General features: G+C 30.7%; 1 protein-coding gene and 1 long non-coding RNA gene across 8 annotated transcripts; both read right to left on the bottom strand.

Annotated features, from left to right (window-relative positions):
• Positions 1-5,883: 5,883 nt before the first annotated feature.
• Positions 5,884-9,224, bottom strand: LOC124830921 (uncharacterized). 6 transcript variants are annotated; one of them, XR_015781505.1, is made up of 7 exons: positions 8,931-9,224; positions 8,454-8,831; positions 8,130-8,347; positions 7,479-7,553; positions 7,289-7,389; positions 6,278-6,351; positions 5,884-6,182 (listed from the first exon to the last, which is right to left on the bottom strand). It is a non-coding gene; the product is annotated as an uncharacterized LOC124830921 (long non-coding RNA). The 6 variants fall into 6 exon arrangements; XR_007028222.2 differs by having other exon boundaries at positions 8,130-8,319; positions 8,454-8,825; XR_007028220.2 differs by having other exon boundaries at positions 8,130-8,319; positions 8,931-9,223.
• Positions 9,225-13,951: 4,727 nt separating this feature from the next.
• Positions 13,952-18,393, bottom strand: LOC148194618 (uncharacterized). Of its 2 annotated transcripts, none has more exons than XM_088096717.1 (2): positions 17,919-18,393; positions 13,952-15,315 (listed from the first exon to the last, which is right to left on the bottom strand). In XM_088096717.1, the coding sequence occupies exons 1-2, from the start codon at positions 18,315-18,317 to the stop codon at positions 15,145-15,147; spliced, it is 570 nt and encodes a 189-aa protein (XP_087952843.1). In that variant the 5' UTR covers positions 18,318-18,393; the 3' UTR covers positions 13,952-15,144. The 2 variants fall into 2 exon arrangements, with proteins under 2 accessions (XP_087952843.1, XP_087952844.1); XM_088096718.1 differs by having other exon boundaries at positions 17,884-18,392.
• Positions 18,394-19,513: the final 1,120 nt, after the last annotated feature.

The following is a 19,513-nucleotide window of genomic DNA, read 5'->3' as shown; positions in this document are numbered from 1 at the left end:
TAATAAGCCTACAAATTAAGATGTCACCCTATTGATTAAAATATTTTTATAATTATATTTTTCTAAATCGAGTATAACTTTTTTTATTAAACTTTATATTTTTATGATAAATATTCTACAATTATATAAAAAACGATTTCTTTGATGTTATGAGTTTTTTATTCATCAAACTTAAACTCAAAGTAAAGGTTAAATGATAAACACGAAAGTGTTTGTATTTATCTCACAACTTTGTTTGCTGTAAAACAAAAACTACTTTGTTAATAGGATTTATTATTTTATAGACTGATAGGTAAAAAGTTTTACGCTAATAACCATTCAAATTTATGATTAACATAATATTTTAAAGAGCGTTATTGTAAAATTAACAAATTTACTATATATGACAGATTATAATAATCTGATAAAACTATTTAGACATGCAATGCATACATTGTTTTCTCTAAAAGTACTTTTATTAAGAACAAGCTAATATATTCAATGCATTAAAACCTTTAATTAAGAAACTAATTTAACAATAGCGCCTTTATATTTTTCTGACAAATTGGGGAAGATTTAGAACAATTTATCATAGTTAAACTTTTAAAAGCTTAAATATGTTTTTAATTTATTAATTTTGATACAAAAATTGATTTTTTTATTATGTAAAATTTGGTATATTTTTATTTTCAAATTTTAAAAATAAATTAATATAATCATTTTAATCAAGTTATTTTAATTATTTTTAATTTATCAAAAATATTTTTAATTAACATTAAAACAAAAACATATCAAATAATATAAACAACTCAAATATTAACATAAAATATATTTAATATATAAAAAATAAGTATTATTGAATAAGAAAATTTATATCAATTCAATTTTAAAATTAAAAAAAAATTATCAAAAATTTAAATAAAAATAAATTTCAATTTCAAAAAAATTAAAAACTAAAAATATTTTAACCTAATTTTTTATTCATCATCGTGTTAAAGTATGAAGGATTTAAAATAAAGTAGTATTTGCGTGAACCGAAATGGTTGGTACCAAGAGGCTAATATCTTAGATATTATATTTGGTTTGGAAATGGAATTTTTAAAAGGAAAGTAAAAACGATATGTAGTATCTTAATAGTCTTTGTATTAATTTATAATTACTCTCTATGCTTAGCTCATTAACTAAATTTAGTGATTACGTCATATTAGTACGTAGGGTGGAGTAATTGTGGGACTAAAAAATTAAAAAAATCATAGTTCACGTCTCACGTTCTCACTTCGCGTTAGAATCTGTTTTTTCATCTATCTGCAAGCAAAATTAATTGCATCAAACGCGCTTATGTGATCTTGTCCCTAGTAGTCACATCACACGTACAGTAAAGTGACTTACCTTTGCCAATATAAATGTACCCGTACATAAAAGAAAACCTTCAATGATCCCTTATACGTGTCGAATGATCGTTAAAACACCGATCATAGAGAAATTAATGAACAAATATTTGTTTTTTAAAATACCATTTAATTAAATGTAAATAAAAAACATGAAGAAACAATTTTTCAAGAGGCCTGCAACATCAAAGAATTTGAAGAACATTCTTCAAAAGCAACAGTGACAATGAGACTTAATCTAAGTTTAAGGGGAATGATTTTTTTTTCTTTTTAGGAATATATATACGTATCATAAAAATAACAAAATCCTTTGTTAACGTTCGGTTTATAAAACTTGTGAAAAGAACAAATAAATTGAAACTAAAATAGTAAGATAAGAATTAATAATAAAATCATTGTAATTCAAATACGCTTTCAAAATTCATGAACACGTGGATCTATTATAAACAATTTCTATCATATATAAATATATAATGTATTTTCTATTTTAAATTTTCACTTTCTCACTCTGAAAAATTAGATGTATAATTTATTTTTTACGAGTGATGTTATTTTTATTTTTTTCAACGAAAAATTAATAAGAGAAAAATTTCTCAACTCAAAAGTTTAGAAAACCTATTTTCTACCCAATGTGCTCTAAATTATAAAAGTAATCATAATATGAAGTTTTTATTAAGAAATGTGCCATTTAATGTCATTATTACGTTAAATTGTATTAATCCATTTTACTATTATTTTTAATGGAATCATGATCATGGTGTTAATAAAAAGTTAAACAGTCTCATTAAATGTTGTATTTGTTTTTGTTTTATTTTATCATGGGGATGAGAGAAACGTGGGACAAAGGTGAGAAAGGGGAGGAAAGAAAACGTTAATTTTCATATTTGTACCCGCCAAAACATTTATTACGTGTGAAACCACATACTTTTGTTCGTCATGTTTCATGGAGTTTAATACAAACATTTATGATTTGTCTTTGAGAATAAAAACTCGTGGCTCTTTTCAATAACCACGTTTTGTTGTCGTGTACTCATATAGTCATGAAATTAAAGAGAGAAATATCACTCAATAATGAATGACATAGATAATAAGGCCAAATAAATCCTTTAAAACAATTAGTGATGCTTCTCTTCGTTTTCTCATGGTATGTTTAGTTTATGATTTTTTAAAGATTTTATATTGAGAGATAAAATAAACTTTAACATATAAACTTATGTAACCTTTATTTTATAAATATTTGTAATATTTAAATTAAATTTAAAGTTTAATTTTTTTATATTTTTGTATGCTGATTTTTATATTTGGGTCTTAGTGTTGAATAAAATCTATAAAAATATTTTGATATTCAAGTTAGTGTTTTTGAGTTTGTTTTCTTAAGAAAGATTAATTAAAAAAAAAAATTTATCTCAAGTGTTTATCTATTTATATTGTTTCTTATAAGATAATTTACTATTCAAGTATGATTAAGGAAAGCTCAAATATGACTTAAGATAATTATTTATCCATAATGTTTACTGAATCGTGTTTATGTACATGTTGTATTAGTTGAGCCTTTGATTATTATTAGTCAAAATTAAACATTTTCGACTTAAACGTGTCTAAAATTTTATGTCGTGATGTGAAAGTCTTACTTAATTATTGACATAAATATCCTACCATAAAAAGAAAATATTAAAAGTGCTAAGAAGTAAATTTTAAATCTAATTCAATCTTATAAAGTCATTTTGTAACGTGACAGTTTGTACTAACGTATATACTTTAAATTGGTTTATCTTTATTTAATATAAGATTTCTAACACACCCCCTCATATCGACGTATATACATATCAAATATGTGACGACATATTAATAGGTGATTCGATAACCACATGCTAAACTCATCATAAAATAAATTTTGTTAAAATAAACTTAAACTCACGACTTTGATATCATATTAAGAAATGAACTTTAAATATAATTCAATCTTACAAAATTAGTTTATAAAATAACATTTACATCTTTTTTATATTTATATATATATATATATATATATATATATATTATAAATTAGTCTCTATAAGACTTTTTAAATAAAATGTCAAATACAAGTTACCATGAATATCATTTCAAAATAAAAAAATATCATGCAACCCAATTAACAATTTTCTATGTAGTACAATTATAATAATAAAAAAATTTAATGATATTTTAACAAAAATAAAATTATTAAATATGACTTATAGTTTTATTTTTATTTTTCAGACTACAGTTATAAACAATTCTTAAAAACGAATGTAGGTGGTAATTAGTTTTTTTTTTAATTAATTAGTTTCGGCTTGAATTTGGTGATCCACGTGCTTTGTGGACTACTTGCTATCCTAACAACTAATGCTGTTTCAAAACTACTAAAATAACATCGAATTTGATACAATTTTAAAAAGAGGAAAAATTATTATTTACACTTACGACCTTTTAGAGTGAGGTAGTAAAATAATTTATATTTTAAATGTGAAAAGATAGAAATATTAAAACAAATAAATTCATTAACAAAATCCAATTTTCACTTTTTACACTATTTTTAATAATCACATACATTAATTATTATTTATGGCTTTATTTTTAAAATTAATATTTGTAAATATTGTCACTGTCAAGACTATTATTACCATTCAAGATGATGTAGCTGAATGCATGGTATTCAGTAGTTGAACGGAGGAGATCCCACAAAGTTATTGAGCCTGACCCATTTATTTGCTTTATTTTTCATAAATCCTGTAATTGTAAACCTAATTTATTGATCAATTTGAAATATCATATAGTGTAGTCACGAGCGCAGGTCATTTTGATTGAACAACATAAATATTTTGTGTTCTTGTCATTTTACTTTTATTTTGTAATTACTTGTGTGTTTGTGATCTCTAACATACATATATAAAATATTTTCTTCCAATTTATCTTTGATCTCTCACGACTTAAATCTTCTGTCTGAAATATTATTTTTTTCTTGTAATATAAGATCATTATATTTGTAAAACATCACACACAAAAAATGCTATAAGCTAAATTTATTTTAAATAGATTCATATAAGCACATACTTTCACAACTTATCTATATACAGGCGATATCATTCACAAATAAACTCATTCTTCTAATCATATCACAACAAAGAATCAAGTGTCTAACATCTCTCAATCTAATCAATTACCTCGCATGCCATAAAACATTGATATCACATCAACACAAACACTTCACTCTATTTTTGAAAGACTCGTGTATTAAATTAGACTCAAATAATATATTATACTCATTTCACTATTCACAAAACAACAATATAATTAAATCAAACCTCTCATTCTAAATTCAAAAGTTATTATATATTAAACACAAATACTTTCTATACCAATTATCAACTTTAATGACCACCTCACCTCCAGATTCAAGTCCTTTAATATAGAGTATTAGAAGGAAAGGAAATGTCTTTCCTTGCCTAAATGAAGCTTCTTAACTCAAATTACGCTTCAAGAATCCTTACTCTAACAAGATGCAATACTTGTACATCCAAATAAGATGAAAGATCACATACTTTAACAATCCTAGAAAGGCTCAAATATTATCTTCAACTTAACTGAGCCACATGCAAGGAATACGTCCCGTGTAAAGCTTCTAAAATGGTTTAAGAAAAGAGTAAAAGATGAATTTACTCTAGTTAAGATTCTGATTTGATACATTATAATATTGAATATCCTACCTGCTAACGTCATTGACTATTGATGAAAAATTTATGAAATCACCTCAAATTATAGCAAATACCCACTGTACTGATTTTATTAATATACTGTCGATATATATTTATACATATACTTAAATTTTCTATATAATATTAATCTTTAGTTTTATTAGATATAATATTTATTAAATTTTATAAACTTAATATTTTTATATGTTATTCCTATATCTTTTGTAATTAATTTTATTAACAACAATTTCTTAATATAAATTCAATTAAATAAATGTATGATTATTATACTAATATTTATAATAAATATATCATATTTAGTAAATAAAATAATTTATATTATATAAGAAAATTATTAGTATATACATAAGAAATATTTCAATATAATTAATACACTACAAAAATACGTAATTTTAGTAGGGGTTATTTTTGACATTACCGGGGTTTTAACCCCCGAAAAATATGTTTTCCGCGGTTACAAGAACCATTGGGAAAACCAGCGTCACAAAATTACCGACGGTTTTAGCGGAGGTTTTGTGAAAACCGCCGGTATTAGCGAGGGTTTTCCCAAAACCGCCGGAACTAACCAGGGTTAGAAGAAACCGCCGACATTTACAGAGGTTTTGTTGAAACCGCCGGTATTTGCAGAGATTTTATTGAAACTGCCGGTATTTGTAGAGGTTTTCAAAATCGAGGTTTCAAAACCGCCGGAAATGCAATGTAGATTTTTTTTTGTATTATTTATAATTTATTTGATTATGATAAAAACTCTTTAATATATCAATCACACAATCAAATAATTTGAAATTAAAATTAAATATTATAAAATAAATAGTAATCATGATCTAATACAACAAATTGTTCAAATAATGTAGTACATTTATACTTAATTACACCTTCTAATAAACTAATATATAAACTAATAAAGTCCTCTTTAAAACCTATGATATAATAGTAACCTCACATAATTACTGAAAAAATTCCATTAAAATGTTCTAAAGTCTAAAAATCCAGTAGAGTTGTTGGGTGAGCCCTTCTATTGAGTTTGACATTATCTCTTTTTTTCCTTTGATGACCCAATAGTATCCTTGTAGCTAACCTTAAAACAATATAAACAAATATTAAGCATCAAAATTTAGTATCCTAAAACATTGAACATAATTAAAAAAACAAATGCTTAGTGAAAAATCGAACCTTGCACCGAAAGCTCCAACTTCTAGTTATTTATTTCAGCGTCCAAAGCTTCAATCAAGGATCATCCCCCTCATCTAATTATTGATGGTAAGCAACACTGGAATTAGTTTTCTTTTAAAATGATCGAGGACTATAATACTTAACAATCAAATATGTTTAGACAATAACCATAATCTAAGAGTAAATAAGAACTAAAATCATATATATGTTAATAATCATAATCATATATATGTTAGTAGTATATATGTTAATAACCATAATCCATCACTCCACCTGAATGTGCCATTTCCCTTAGGCAAACCTTCCTCCCGGGCCCCATCATATAGACAAAAAATAAATTCATATTTTTCCACCATGTCAGAACAATATTATATTATGAAAGAACAATAGCACAACTAAATTAATTAAATTGAATGTTTTGGTTATAGTATAAAATTAATAATTGTATCTTTGTTATAATAATATTATAACAGGAAGAATTCAGGGTTTCGGGAACTTGATATAATAATAATATTATCATTTACATTGCAGAGGGATGACTAGAATATGGAGAATAACATCTAATTTCTTAACTAGAAGTAACTCTAAAACTAAATCAACTTCCACAAAATTGAAACAAACAAACAAATTAAAATCAAGGCTACACACAAAACAACAAAGAAATGTAATAGTGCCTATGAATACTAGAAATGAAATGAAAATCAACGAAAAAAGCATCACTAAAGAAAAATGACTAAATCTACAAACTAAATTCAGTAAGTCAAACCTGTAACAACATCAAATTAATAAGAAGAATTGTGATAGAATCAAACCAATTAGAATAGAGAATAACTTAAACTTTATACCTGTTGCAACATTTAAAGACAAAAAATGTTAAGCTAAATAGCATCTTCATTCCTAAAAGTAAGACATTATTATATTATTATATATGATGTTTGTCACGTTCAGTTCAATATGCATGATTCCTTAAATGCACAAACGTTAAAAATATACAAACACAACAAACCGTACGTTAGTTCTTCACCAGCCGAAACATTGGTCTTCGCAATAAGCACAATCTGATTCTCCTCATCACTCAAGCACATAATCCTAGCAAAGCAGTTTGGCATGCACTATAACAGAACAGGTTGATTCAAAAAAAAAAGTTCTACCTTCGGCGCAAAACCAGAGTCCAAAGACAAGATTCGTCAGAATGACTTACAGAATGGTTTATTATAGGTGCAATATTGCCCTTATCCGTTGCGTCAATCATCACTTCATCACTAATCTTGAACAACTGCATAGTTTATATCATTTGGCATTTAGATCGTAGTACAATGAATCCCAACGTTAACACTAAACATCTGTTGTAGAAATCTGAACAACATGAACTAGAGGTACAAATGGAACATGATAGAATAGGTAGAACACCAAAGTTCAAGTCACAATTCCCCATGTCCCCAACTAAAAAGTTTAGCTTTGGCAGATTGACTGTCTTGGAAAGGGAGGGTGAATCAATTCGCAGACATGAAAAATGGAACTGCCTAACCTTAATATTTAAGACCCAAGTAGAATTAATGAGAATAAAAAGGACTATTTATCTAAAATCAAATTTTGATAAATCTCAATATTTATAGAACTTCATAAAAACTATGAATTTTATACAGCAGTAGCAGAGCACCCTAGGAAAGGAGCTCTATCGTCATAAAAAAATTAAATCGGGAAGGAGAAACTTTCAGAAAATGAGAACCTTTTTTTCTGAGATGAAAATAAAGCACTAATAAAAGATGGAAAGGTTTTCTCTCATTGCTAATTAGATCTTGAAACAACTACCATTCAATTGAATCGACAGTAGAGAGAATGAGAGACATACCAGAAATGAACCAAACAACTAAATCAGTTATCACTTCCACAGTTCGCAACAGCTAATAAAGCAGTACATTCCTCTTATCCGTTGGATTCTTCCCTTGGAACTTCTGAGGTTTGAATGGCATTCAGCAAGTGGAGAGCTTCAAATTTCAAGGAATTGTGCAAGACAACAAATTGCCTTGCTATTGCTGCCACTTGTAGAGGAACGAGTCAAAAATATTGCTTCACCAAAGACATTATATATGTTTATTTACCATGATGCAAGATTAGTTAATAAAAATGAAAACAAATTAAGTACTAAATAGAAATATTATAGAAGCACACTTACAATAACTGAAATGTCAAATAAGTCATTATTCTGGAATATTTCAAAGGACATCCTACCCAGAATCAATTGCAGAAGTTTGAAAGATAATTCCATCAAATGTGAACCTGCAAATTAGGAAGAAGTGTCTATCATCACAATGCTTCTATCATAGTGTCTTCAAAATAACTCCATGAAACAAAGGAAGAAGTGTTCCTGTGTGATGGAAGAAGGAGGGCTTGTTGGCGTATAAGTTGAGGTACTCCAGCAATGCGACTTCCGCTTCTTTTACGGTGCCAGATTTCCTGCTCTCGAATTTAAGGTTTTGGCAGGGGAAATGCAAGTGATAATGGAATAACATAGATGACTGTTTGTGATAGTGTGGTTGTGGATGATCTGTGACTAGAGGGGGAAGGTCTCATCAAATTCTCTATGAATGATGGAAGACATGGAAAACCCTCAGCAGATAAGATGAAGATTGAAGAGATAAGATGAACATACCAGGGAGACGGAACTGATAAAAATCGCCTCAACAGAGTCCTCGCCGCCTCGACCTCGCCGTCTCGACCTCGCCACCTCGTCGCCTCCACCTCGCCGCCTCCACCTCGCCGCCTCCACCTCGCCGCCTCCACCTCGACGCTCAGCCCAAACAGAAACGAACACGAACACGAACACGCAGCGGGAAAGATTATGATTTGGGGAAAGAGTTTGAGGGAAGATTTTGACGAAGGCAGCAGAGAGGGAGGGAGGGAATTAAGGCTTAGATTTAAGACATTAGAAATGAAGGTGCGGGAGAAAGACTGAACAATAATATTAGACTGTTAGAAAAATTATTCTAAAAAAATATATTTTATGGCGTTTTGGTTTTAACCGCCAGAAAATTTTTCTAAAAATATAAAATAAAAAACCTACTTGCGGTTTTAAGTATAAACCGCCGGAATGTATTTAGGATTTCCAAAACCGCCATAAAAAAAGCCCTCTTAAAATAAATAATTTTTGTAGTGATATGATTGTAGACTCTTATTCGATATACGCTTAAACACTCATTTTGACAACCTAGTGTTATACGTAGAAAACAATTAGCCATTATTTGGATTTGAGGAAAGTGGAAGAGAAAAATAAAAGTTAAACAAGGGAGAGATGAGAAAAATAAAAGTTAAACAAGGGAGAGATGAGAAAAAAAAATAGAGTTGTTTGATTAAATTGAAAGACAGTGGACAGAGAAAAAATAACTAGTAGAAAATATACAAAAATACAAGTATATTATTTAAAGAAAAAATAATTATTAATGAATTAAATTTTAGCGCTTATATTTTTTTTAAGTGTTTTTATTTAATAGTGTCTGTAACATCCCAATAATTCAAAATAGAAAATCGAACACATAGGATAATCACATATAATAATATTACATTTCAGTCTTACAAAATTAACGTACGGTTATGGCCGAACGGCCGTACAAGTACTGACCGAACGTCCTACTGCTCGATCTTCACTTCTACCTCTACCAAATTTTCTAAGGTCACCCATCCCTAAATTGCTCCAGGCTAAGCACGCTTAACCATGGAGTTCTTATGGGTCAGGCTACCGAAAAGCAAATGCATTTTGGTGATATGAGTAGCCAAATCAATTCCTTTAAGCTATCCTTCAACTGTATAGTCCCATACCTATACAGTCTCCAGATCCCTCTCATTCCGGTGTATGTCCGATTCGTCCATGGACCCCTTCCATTGGAAGCCTGCCAGGAGCCGCTCATTGTCCGTGACGCTTTGCACCGGCGATCACTCCCCGCCCTCGTCAGTGCCCGAGCGTCACATAATTCAATCATACATATTTAAGAAAAAAATTCACACAATTCAAACGAACATCATCCATCATTCAATAAAACATACAAAGCCAATTACTAGACTCAGACTGTCCAGACTGTATGAATTATGTAGTTACAACGCTCGTGCACCCGGGTGATGTAGTAACTGGGATGCCCTGGACAGCTGCCACCCGAGGTTAGTCCGTTCTTACGTCGCCCATGTTAACTTAGGGACTAAGGACCTCCTGCCGTTCGCACACATGACTTACCCCTCTCTACGTGAGAAGAGTAATCATTGAACATCAGGATGAGCCGCCAGCTTAACTTACCCATATTCATATTTTACCAATTTCAATATACATTCATGAGACATTCCTCCCCGGAACGCTCGTTCATAACTCATTACCATTTCATCAATATTATATTTCATCATCTTACAAGATACTTTCTCAACTAAGCCAAACGTGATCCCTTAGGATATCAGATACCTAACGACGGTAGCGAGACCAAAACGTCTCTAATTCTAGAACAACTGATTCCAGCAATTTACTCCCTGAGTATGAAAGAAAACTTCGTACGGGACTAGTTATCAGAGGCCAATGAAAACGAACGTGATTTCCAGATGAACCAGGTAAAATGAGCTGGCTCTTAAGAGTTCAACCCGAACGCAACTAACCTAGGCCGAACACTAAGTCTCGAGGCTAAACAATATTAGGAATGATATGGTAGGACGCCCACTAAGGATTACGGAATGAATAGTACGAATAGGCCGTACGTTGAAAATATTTAACTTATTTATGAGAAACATCAATGAACCGAATTTCAGTCGAATACTGAACATGTACAGAACGGACGCTACACATTTTGGACGAACGCTCACTTAGAGAAAAAAAAAGGATTTCGGAAACAAGAATAACTGCTTAGTAGAAGACTAAACATTTTGTACGAGCGCTTGGTATAAGACCGAGTACTACTTAGTACGAGCGCTTGGTATAAAACCTAACACTACTAAATATGAGCGCTTGGTATAAGACCAAGCACCTCTAGCACATAGAATAAAACTTGAGAATTATAAATGTTCAATAACGAACAAGGTATACAATTTCATATAATAAATTGGAATTTTCAATCTAACGTCAAGAAATGAAGTTCCTTGGTTGAACGCTTATGAGTGAATAGAATTCATATAGAAAAGACGCTCGTCCTCAACTGGAATTCTCTCCAAATGAAAGAATCCAGTTTCAGCCGAGTTCACCATAACCGAACGGTCAAAGACCGTCAGATTACTATCATACATTTTCATATAACTTCCAGTATTAAATTCATAATCTCTTCAATTCACTCCACAAAATTTAACTTCATACAGTCATACATTTTCACTCATTTCTCAACATTCATATTCATAAAGTCATGCATTCATACATTTCTAAATTTCCAGATTCATACATAGCAACCATCATATACATTCAGTCAATCAACCAACATGCATTCAATGAAAAACGAACGTACGTTAAATTAAATAAGCTTCCCTTACCTCTGAGCGTGAACGAAAGTTCTCAATAGACGTAGACGAACGTTCACCGGTTGAACAGAAAGCTCACCGCTAAACTCTTAGAATCCTAAGCTCACACGTTATGAGGCTAAGTAAAACATAAAAACAGAAACACACAGAATGAGAGGATGAACCCATGCAACCCAGAAAATCTGGTTTTGCAGGAGACTGAAAACTTACAGCTGAGGGAGGAATGAACTTACCAGCTCAGAACAGAAAGCTGTTCGGTTCAAACGGACGCCCTTGTCGCCAGAAATGCTCAAGTGTGATCTACGGGATGATCAGAGGAAGAAAAGTGTTAGATTTCGTAGAGAGAAGGTTAAGAATTCTAGAGAGAAGGAGGAGAAAATGGTTTTTCAGAGTTTTTGGAGAAGAAAGTCGCATGCAGAGAAGTGGCACGTCGTTTGAAAATTTTTCATTAACTACTGCCCACTACCAAAGACGAACGTCCACTCTCTAGCCGCCACCTGTTTTTCACTCTCTGAAATCCAACCGTTCGTCGCGACACTTGTAATCCATTCAGCAGGGTTTCTTAGTGGGTTTTAAATTGGGTTCTGACAGTGTCAAATTCAAAAATGGATTAATATAGTATGAATGATTCAGAATTTTAAAAATATATGTTGGAGTACTGAACTCTTGCTTCAGGAACATGTGAGTTACATTGGCTCACTTACCTTCTCAATGATCCTTATCCAACTTATTCTCGTTTAATTGTTTTATATTATAATAATAAAAGCTCTTTTCACATAGCTGTTAACCTCGTGTTTTACGAGGGTATTAAATATTTAAACATAATTAAGGTCTTGCTTTGAGTCTCATCCTCCAAATAGCTGTAGACATTTTTACTAAAGATTTTCTACTTAAACCATTCATCAGCAACTTTATCTAAGTCAGAGTTAGTATTTGGCTGATTCTTCTTCTACCTCCCTTTTTTTCTTCTTTCGAAATGTGAATATTTTGGAATCTGAAAATATATTTTAAAATATACATTTTGAAATGTTTTTTCAATACATTTTGAATTGTACCAATGAAAAAATATTTTTATATTTTTTGGATTGCTCAATTCAAAATACATTTTAAAAGAAAATTATATTCTAATCCAAAAGATATTTCTATATCCAAAACACATTTTAAAATACACATTTCAAAATACATTAAAAAAATTCATTTCAGAAAGTGCATTTCAAAATGTATTTCCAAATCCAAACATATCTCTCAAATTATATAATTTAGAATGTATTTTAAAAAAATAATTTTGAATTATACAATTCATAAACTATTTTTGAATTTGAAAATATATGTATTTTGAAATGCATTTAAAAATATATATATTTCAGAATACACATTTTGAAAAATATTTTCAAATCCAGAAATATATTTTAGAAGTATATACATTCTAAAATATATTAAACAAAAAAAATTGGATTGAGTGGATGAATTTCCTTCTTCCGGATTGAAGTTTTCACAGGCTCCTTCTTCTCCCTATCTCCATTTTGTCCACCATAAGAGACCCATTCACACTCTTCACACACAAACCAGTTAAAAAAAGAAAAACAGGGCACATAACATCTCTATTCTTCTTTACAATTAAATTCAATCTTCCTTAATAGTTTATAACTTTTTTTAACGAATGTTGTGTTTCCACCACTAACATCTCTCTACCATTGTCCCTTTATCTCATATATCCATATATCTATTATGATTAATAAAAGGCATTTTGTGACATATAGTAAAACAAGTAAGAATGGTAATAACACAATAAATAATAGGTTGTTTGCAATGTACTGTATATTTAGATAAGATAAAAAGATTTGAAAAGTGTAAATAAAATTATTAAAGAAAATTACTTGTAGTAATTATAAGAGTAAAATAGTACATGCAACTCTAAAACGACTTATCTATTTATATAAAGTTACAAATAATAATAATAATAATAATAATAGTAATAAAATGTATGAGAGGTTAAATAATAATCACGAGTTTGAAATTTAACAGTAATTTCGTAAAACAAAATAATTGTGGTCTATTTTTCCTTTTTGAACCGAATATAGTTCGCTAATAAGAGATTTGACAAGTGACGGGATTTAAGGTAGATTATTCAAGTTCAGCGTTCTAAACTATGCGCCACAAACATGGACAGAGGAAATAAAAAATAAAAATAGGAGATGAGAAAGAAAGAAGGATAATAAACTGTTTGTATAAAATGTAATTCAAGCCATCTACATCAATAAACAATCAACCAACAAATTTTGGTTTCACTTACTCATAATCCGTCATTTTCATTTTTGTTGAGGGTGTTAGCAAAATGATGAAGATGAAGTTTTGATGATGTCCAAATCAAGTCAAGAACAAACAAGACTCATGAAGAATGATCTTTGAAGACTTGTAACCTCTTGTAAAAATTTGTATGATCATAGGAAAATTAGTAGTTTCTTGTATGTATTCAAAAGTGATGTAAAAATAAATCAAGAGCAAAATCTGTGCAGTGTTAATCGATTAACAAGGGGTGTTAATCGATTAACGTTAATCGATTAACAGAGGGCGTTAATCGATTGTTCCAGAGGCAAATGGCGAAGCACAGCATTTCAGTGTTAATCGATTAACAAGGGGTGTTAATCGATTAACGTTAATCGATTAACAAGGGCTGTTAATCGATTAACATAGTTACCGTTTGAAAAACTAGCCGTTTTTAGAGACGTTGAAGTATCCGTTGGGTTGTTAATCGATTAACCACTGTAGCTAATCGATTAACACAGTCAGAAAGTCTAAAAGCGAAAATGGAGGAGCCTTTGGATGAGTCTATAAATAGACTCTCATTTTCTCTCAAATCCAACTCTTCCCTTGTGCTCAAGTACTCTGAACTATTGTGAGAACTCTGTGAAATTACTGAAGCTAAGGAAACTCTTGTCTGCAAAGTCCTGAAGTGGTACTGCGGTGACAGAGGAATAGCTTGATCATCCTTGGTGTGTCTGAGGAAGTGTCTGGAAGAGAATCATCCTTCGTGAAGCATTCGAAGGAGGTGATCATCCTTTGTGAAGATTCAAAGGAGGTGTAAGTTCATCTCTTGTGGTTTCAAGAGAGGTGGTAATTTCTAAACTGTTACAAATTGTTTTTCTGTGTGACTAATATTTGTAATAGTTTTGTGATAGTGAAAAAGTTTTATCTTATTTGAGATAAGCGACTGGACGTAGGATCCTAGTGATCTGAACCAGGATAAAATACCTGTGTAATTTTTCTCTTTCCCTTACTCTGTTATTTACGTTAAATTATCTGCTTAGTAAGAAATTAAGAGAAAAATATTAAAAAGGGATAATATTTAAATATAACCAATTCACCCCCCCTCTTGGTTTGTTTCCACGCTAACCATTCCGCTGCAGCCGCTCTGACAGAGGGCGCTTCATTTTGAGAAGATGGGAGATTCCTGCAATAACGTGTAAACGACTGCTCGGGACACCTGTCTTTGCCAGGGCCTTGCCATTGTGGTCGAGAAGCACAAAACAAGGAACATAGCTAACATCATAATGAAGGAGCTGCGATACGAACATTCAAAACCAAGTCAGCAAGAAGTAATGAGAACAAAATGGATTCTCCTGATATTAAACAAATAAATAACATGTTCAATGATTTCTATACAACATTATCCTTCAGGAATCAGAAGATAGAAAAAAACACCAAAATGAAGGTAATACAATAGTACTGAGAGCTTGAACTATTTCAAAGGAATTTCAAGTAAATAGATTTTTTCAAGGTCAACATAATTTCTACGAATAGCAAGCTGAGGTATTTAAACAAAACTTCCAACTGCTTCCTAAATTTGAAATTCTACTGTTTCCATCAAGAAAAAGATAAAGGCTCATGTATCTTCTCTATTGAAAATGTATATTACTTTATAATTAAAATATGTAATATGTTCTTCCAGATCCTTCCAAAAAACTGATGTTTCTTCACAGAACCATCATCTCAAGTTTCACATGGGAATACGCCGAAATCACATTTCTACAGAAACTATATACACCGAAGGACATATATGGAAAATGGATCTAGAAAATTAAGTATATGGTGATAATTTTTGGCTGAAGTGTGATCCTAGGATGGATGTCTTAGTTTGGACAAATTTGGGCATTGCCCATTCATCAATTTTTATTAGTATACGGTGATAATTGAGATATTCAAGGAAGCAGCATTTTTTCAGTTGAAAGGTAAGGTTAAACATGGAAGCAGCATCAATGCATGATGTACATAATCCAAGACAAGATACTGGGTTAAGGCCAATTTAAGCAGAAACAGTAGTGCAAATAAAATTTGCATGGTTTGCTTGCATGTAGAGGTCATTCTGAAAGAATGAACAAAAAAAAAAAGGCCAAAGTTACAGAGATGAAGAGACGACAAAACAATACTTCTTCAAAGGGATATATTGACCACAATCACATTTGAGGAAAACAAAATTGACAAACAGGTCTGCATCTTGAAGAGGTAAAAAGCATGGCTTGGAGCAGGAGACAGAGTCACAGAACGTCAACCTAATGGCTTAGTCAGGTCTGCCCAAACGTGGTTCAGCATAAAATGAATAATTATCTTATTATTTGCTAAACCCCCATGCCCCATTAAATTCTTCCTAATAACCAAACTGATATGTAAGTTTATACACAACAATTAAAGAAACAGAACAATATAAAATAATTACAAAACATCAAACCAAAATTTATATTCTTCACAGTCCAATGGCATATAAACCAATCTCCATAACAGAAAAAACATAGCTAACATCATAACACCTATGCTGTTGCGTGGCTGCATGGTATTGTCCATACTACTCTAGAACAGTTATTGTAAAAGTATTATTCTAGTCGTTTAGTTCCTATTCATGAAAATTATTTTATATACTAGAATTAGATCTATTGCAATAGATAGATATTATTTTTATCAAGGGTTTCTGTTAAGAAAAGGGTTTAATTGCTGTAACTTAGTTTCATTTTCCCAGAACTGTAATAGGTTATTTTTTATTTTTCCTACATGCTTGTTAGAAGAACAGCCTTCTTATCTGTCTCCCAGATTTACTAGTTCATTTTTTCTGTCTCTTCCATTATACTAAATGGCCATTATTATTCTACAACAATCCAGTAACAGAAATGAAGTGAACCAATAACACTCAGCATCATGAACTCTTGTACGAAAAAAATGTCAGTTGGATTTACCAAGCCCAGGAAATAACTCGGATGCACAGAATGCTCATGCAATTTATGCAACCAAACAGAAACCTTGGCTGAGATGAAGTTTGATCCCATGTGGGGATTCTCAAAGGCCAGCAAAAGCCAAAAAACATTCTGCTTCTGAAACCCACATAGCAAATACTGAGTTTTTTTTTTTTATTTCTTACTACTAAAGGTTTGCAGAAATCAGTAACAATCAATCAGAACTTCCTGAAGGTACTATTCAAATATATTGCTCCACCAGCCAACGATGTTTCTCAAGATAATTTTGAACAATGAAGGCAGATCTGAAATCATTAATGAATAGCCTATCTGATAGGTAAAAAGGAAAGACAACCTAATGATACAAACCAGTGTTTTTCTCCCAATTCCACTCCAAACTAAGAGTGATATCTTTTCTTTTTATTTCTTTGTATACCCAATCATCTCTAAGCTTATCTAACTAACTGGTGCAACTAACACATGCTAACCCGCTTTTCATTTGGGTGTCGTCAGTGGAAACTACAGGTTTTCAAGTATCATGATTTAATTCTTTGAGCATAAAAATGAAAATTACCAATTGATGGGAATTTTTTTATAGGGGATGAACATTGAAAAATATAGTTATTCCACATGATTCATGTTTAAACTGAAGATGAAAACTTAATGAACAATGTCTTTATTTCTTAAAGTAGTATTCAATCAATAACATTATAGTCATGGTCTGGGTCAGCCGCATTCAGATGTTGTTCATAATTTAGAGTATAGCCTTACTCACTATGCAAAAACATAATTCAGAGTTTAGGATGAATTATATAACACAGAAATTAAGAAATTAGCTTCTAGAATAAATAATGTGGAAAAATTCTACAGTTTAGTTTATTTTCACACACACATATATAGACACACCTGCATTTTAGTTTGTGAAAAGGTCCATTTGATACCTCAGGTAGCCAATTGGGATTCTCAGCATCAGCCATGACAATATTGAGCCAGTGAGAGTTCCGGGTTTCGACTTCGGAAACAAATTTGAACAGGGAATTACAGAGCCTGCACTTGGCTGAGTAGAATTCCACCAAAGTCGCCTCCTTGGCGCTTGCCAGAGCCGAAGCAAATGCCCTCTGTTCTGCCTCCGACTGTGTGAGAGTCGTTTTCTTTTTCCAACCTGAAACAGAGCTCGCAAAATTGAAAGGTATTAAACCAAGGTTTTGGAGAGATTTCAATGGCCAAGGACCCTCAAACTTGCAGGGACCAGGACTAGAATTAGGGTTTGTTTCATTCCATGGCCATTTCAGGTAAAACATTTGTTTAGGTTTAGGATTGGGAACAGAAATCGAATCCATTAAGCCACATCAGAGACTACAAACAATAGTCAAATAGCTAGTATAGTCGGATAGATATCATAAAGAAATGACAACATCCTTCCATAAAGACGATGAACTTTTTATAATTTTAATATAAATTATTTTAATTATGAAATAATAATAATATAGATAATGATTTAGATAAATTAATGTATGTACATTAATATTTATTCAATAAATATTGATAACTCCGTACCAAAATCTGGTAAAGATAATTATAAGGCTAAGTGTTGCTATTTAAACTGACAGGATGACGAATAATAAAAAAATAGATTTAAAAATAAAGTTTTTGAATCATGATCGTAGTTTATTATGAAAAACTGTAAAAAATACGTGTTTGGTTTATAAAACTGCATTTTAGATTCAAAAATCGGTTATGCATAAAAAGAATATTAGCACCTTACAACATTAGTTAGTCAAATATGAAAAATGGTGTGGTTTCTTCTAAATGTTTATTTTTTTGGAAATAAGAATAAAAGAAGATAACAAGAAAAAACTAAAAATATATTTTGAAAATTTTGAGACCAACAAATATTAATCTCGCTCTTTGTATTTTCATTCAAACTGGAAAATCAAGGGCAACATAGTTTAAAAGAAAGATTAGTTTGAAAGTTTTGATACTTCTAAATTATTTGAAAATGAGTGTCCTGTAACACAGATGACCTAACAAATACCAAAAAGAAAATAGTGAAAACGTATTTTTAAGTTATTTTTTAAGAAATAAAGATTCAAGTAATAAAACAACACATACGATCGCACGAAAAATTGTACTTTTAATTTTGGATATTGGACGACATGGACCACCGTACAAACATCCAAAAGAAATCAGTGAAAAATTATTTTTTAAATTTTAATCTTTATAGTTTTTATATTTTTTATTGTTTTAAAAATTTACATTTATTATTGTTTAAAGCAGTTTTATTTTCATGAATATTGAGTAAAAAGAGTACAAAATTTTAATTAGTGAGAAAATAAAAACATAGATGTATATGTAAAATATAGGGCATAACTAAAAAGAGGGATAAAACTGGAAGACAAAGTGGGTGGGCAGCGGAGGGTAAAAGCAAATAAAACATACAGGGATGCGAGATAGTGAATGCGTGGTGCGGTGAGCAATTAAATGTGTGGTGTGTATAGTGACAGCCGAAACAGAGTAAAACAGTGGTGTCTGTGCA

This window comes from Vigna umbellata, chromosome 8, assembly GCF_029865625.1.
Source record: "Vigna umbellata cultivar VRB3 chromosome 8, Vumbellata_1.0, whole genome shotgun sequence".
Taxonomy (NCBI): domain Eukaryota; kingdom Viridiplantae; phylum Streptophyta; class Magnoliopsida; order Fabales; family Fabaceae; genus Vigna; species Vigna umbellata.
The sequence above is the reverse complement of the archived record's forward strand: the minus strand, read 5'-3'. Positions and strand labels throughout refer to the sequence as shown.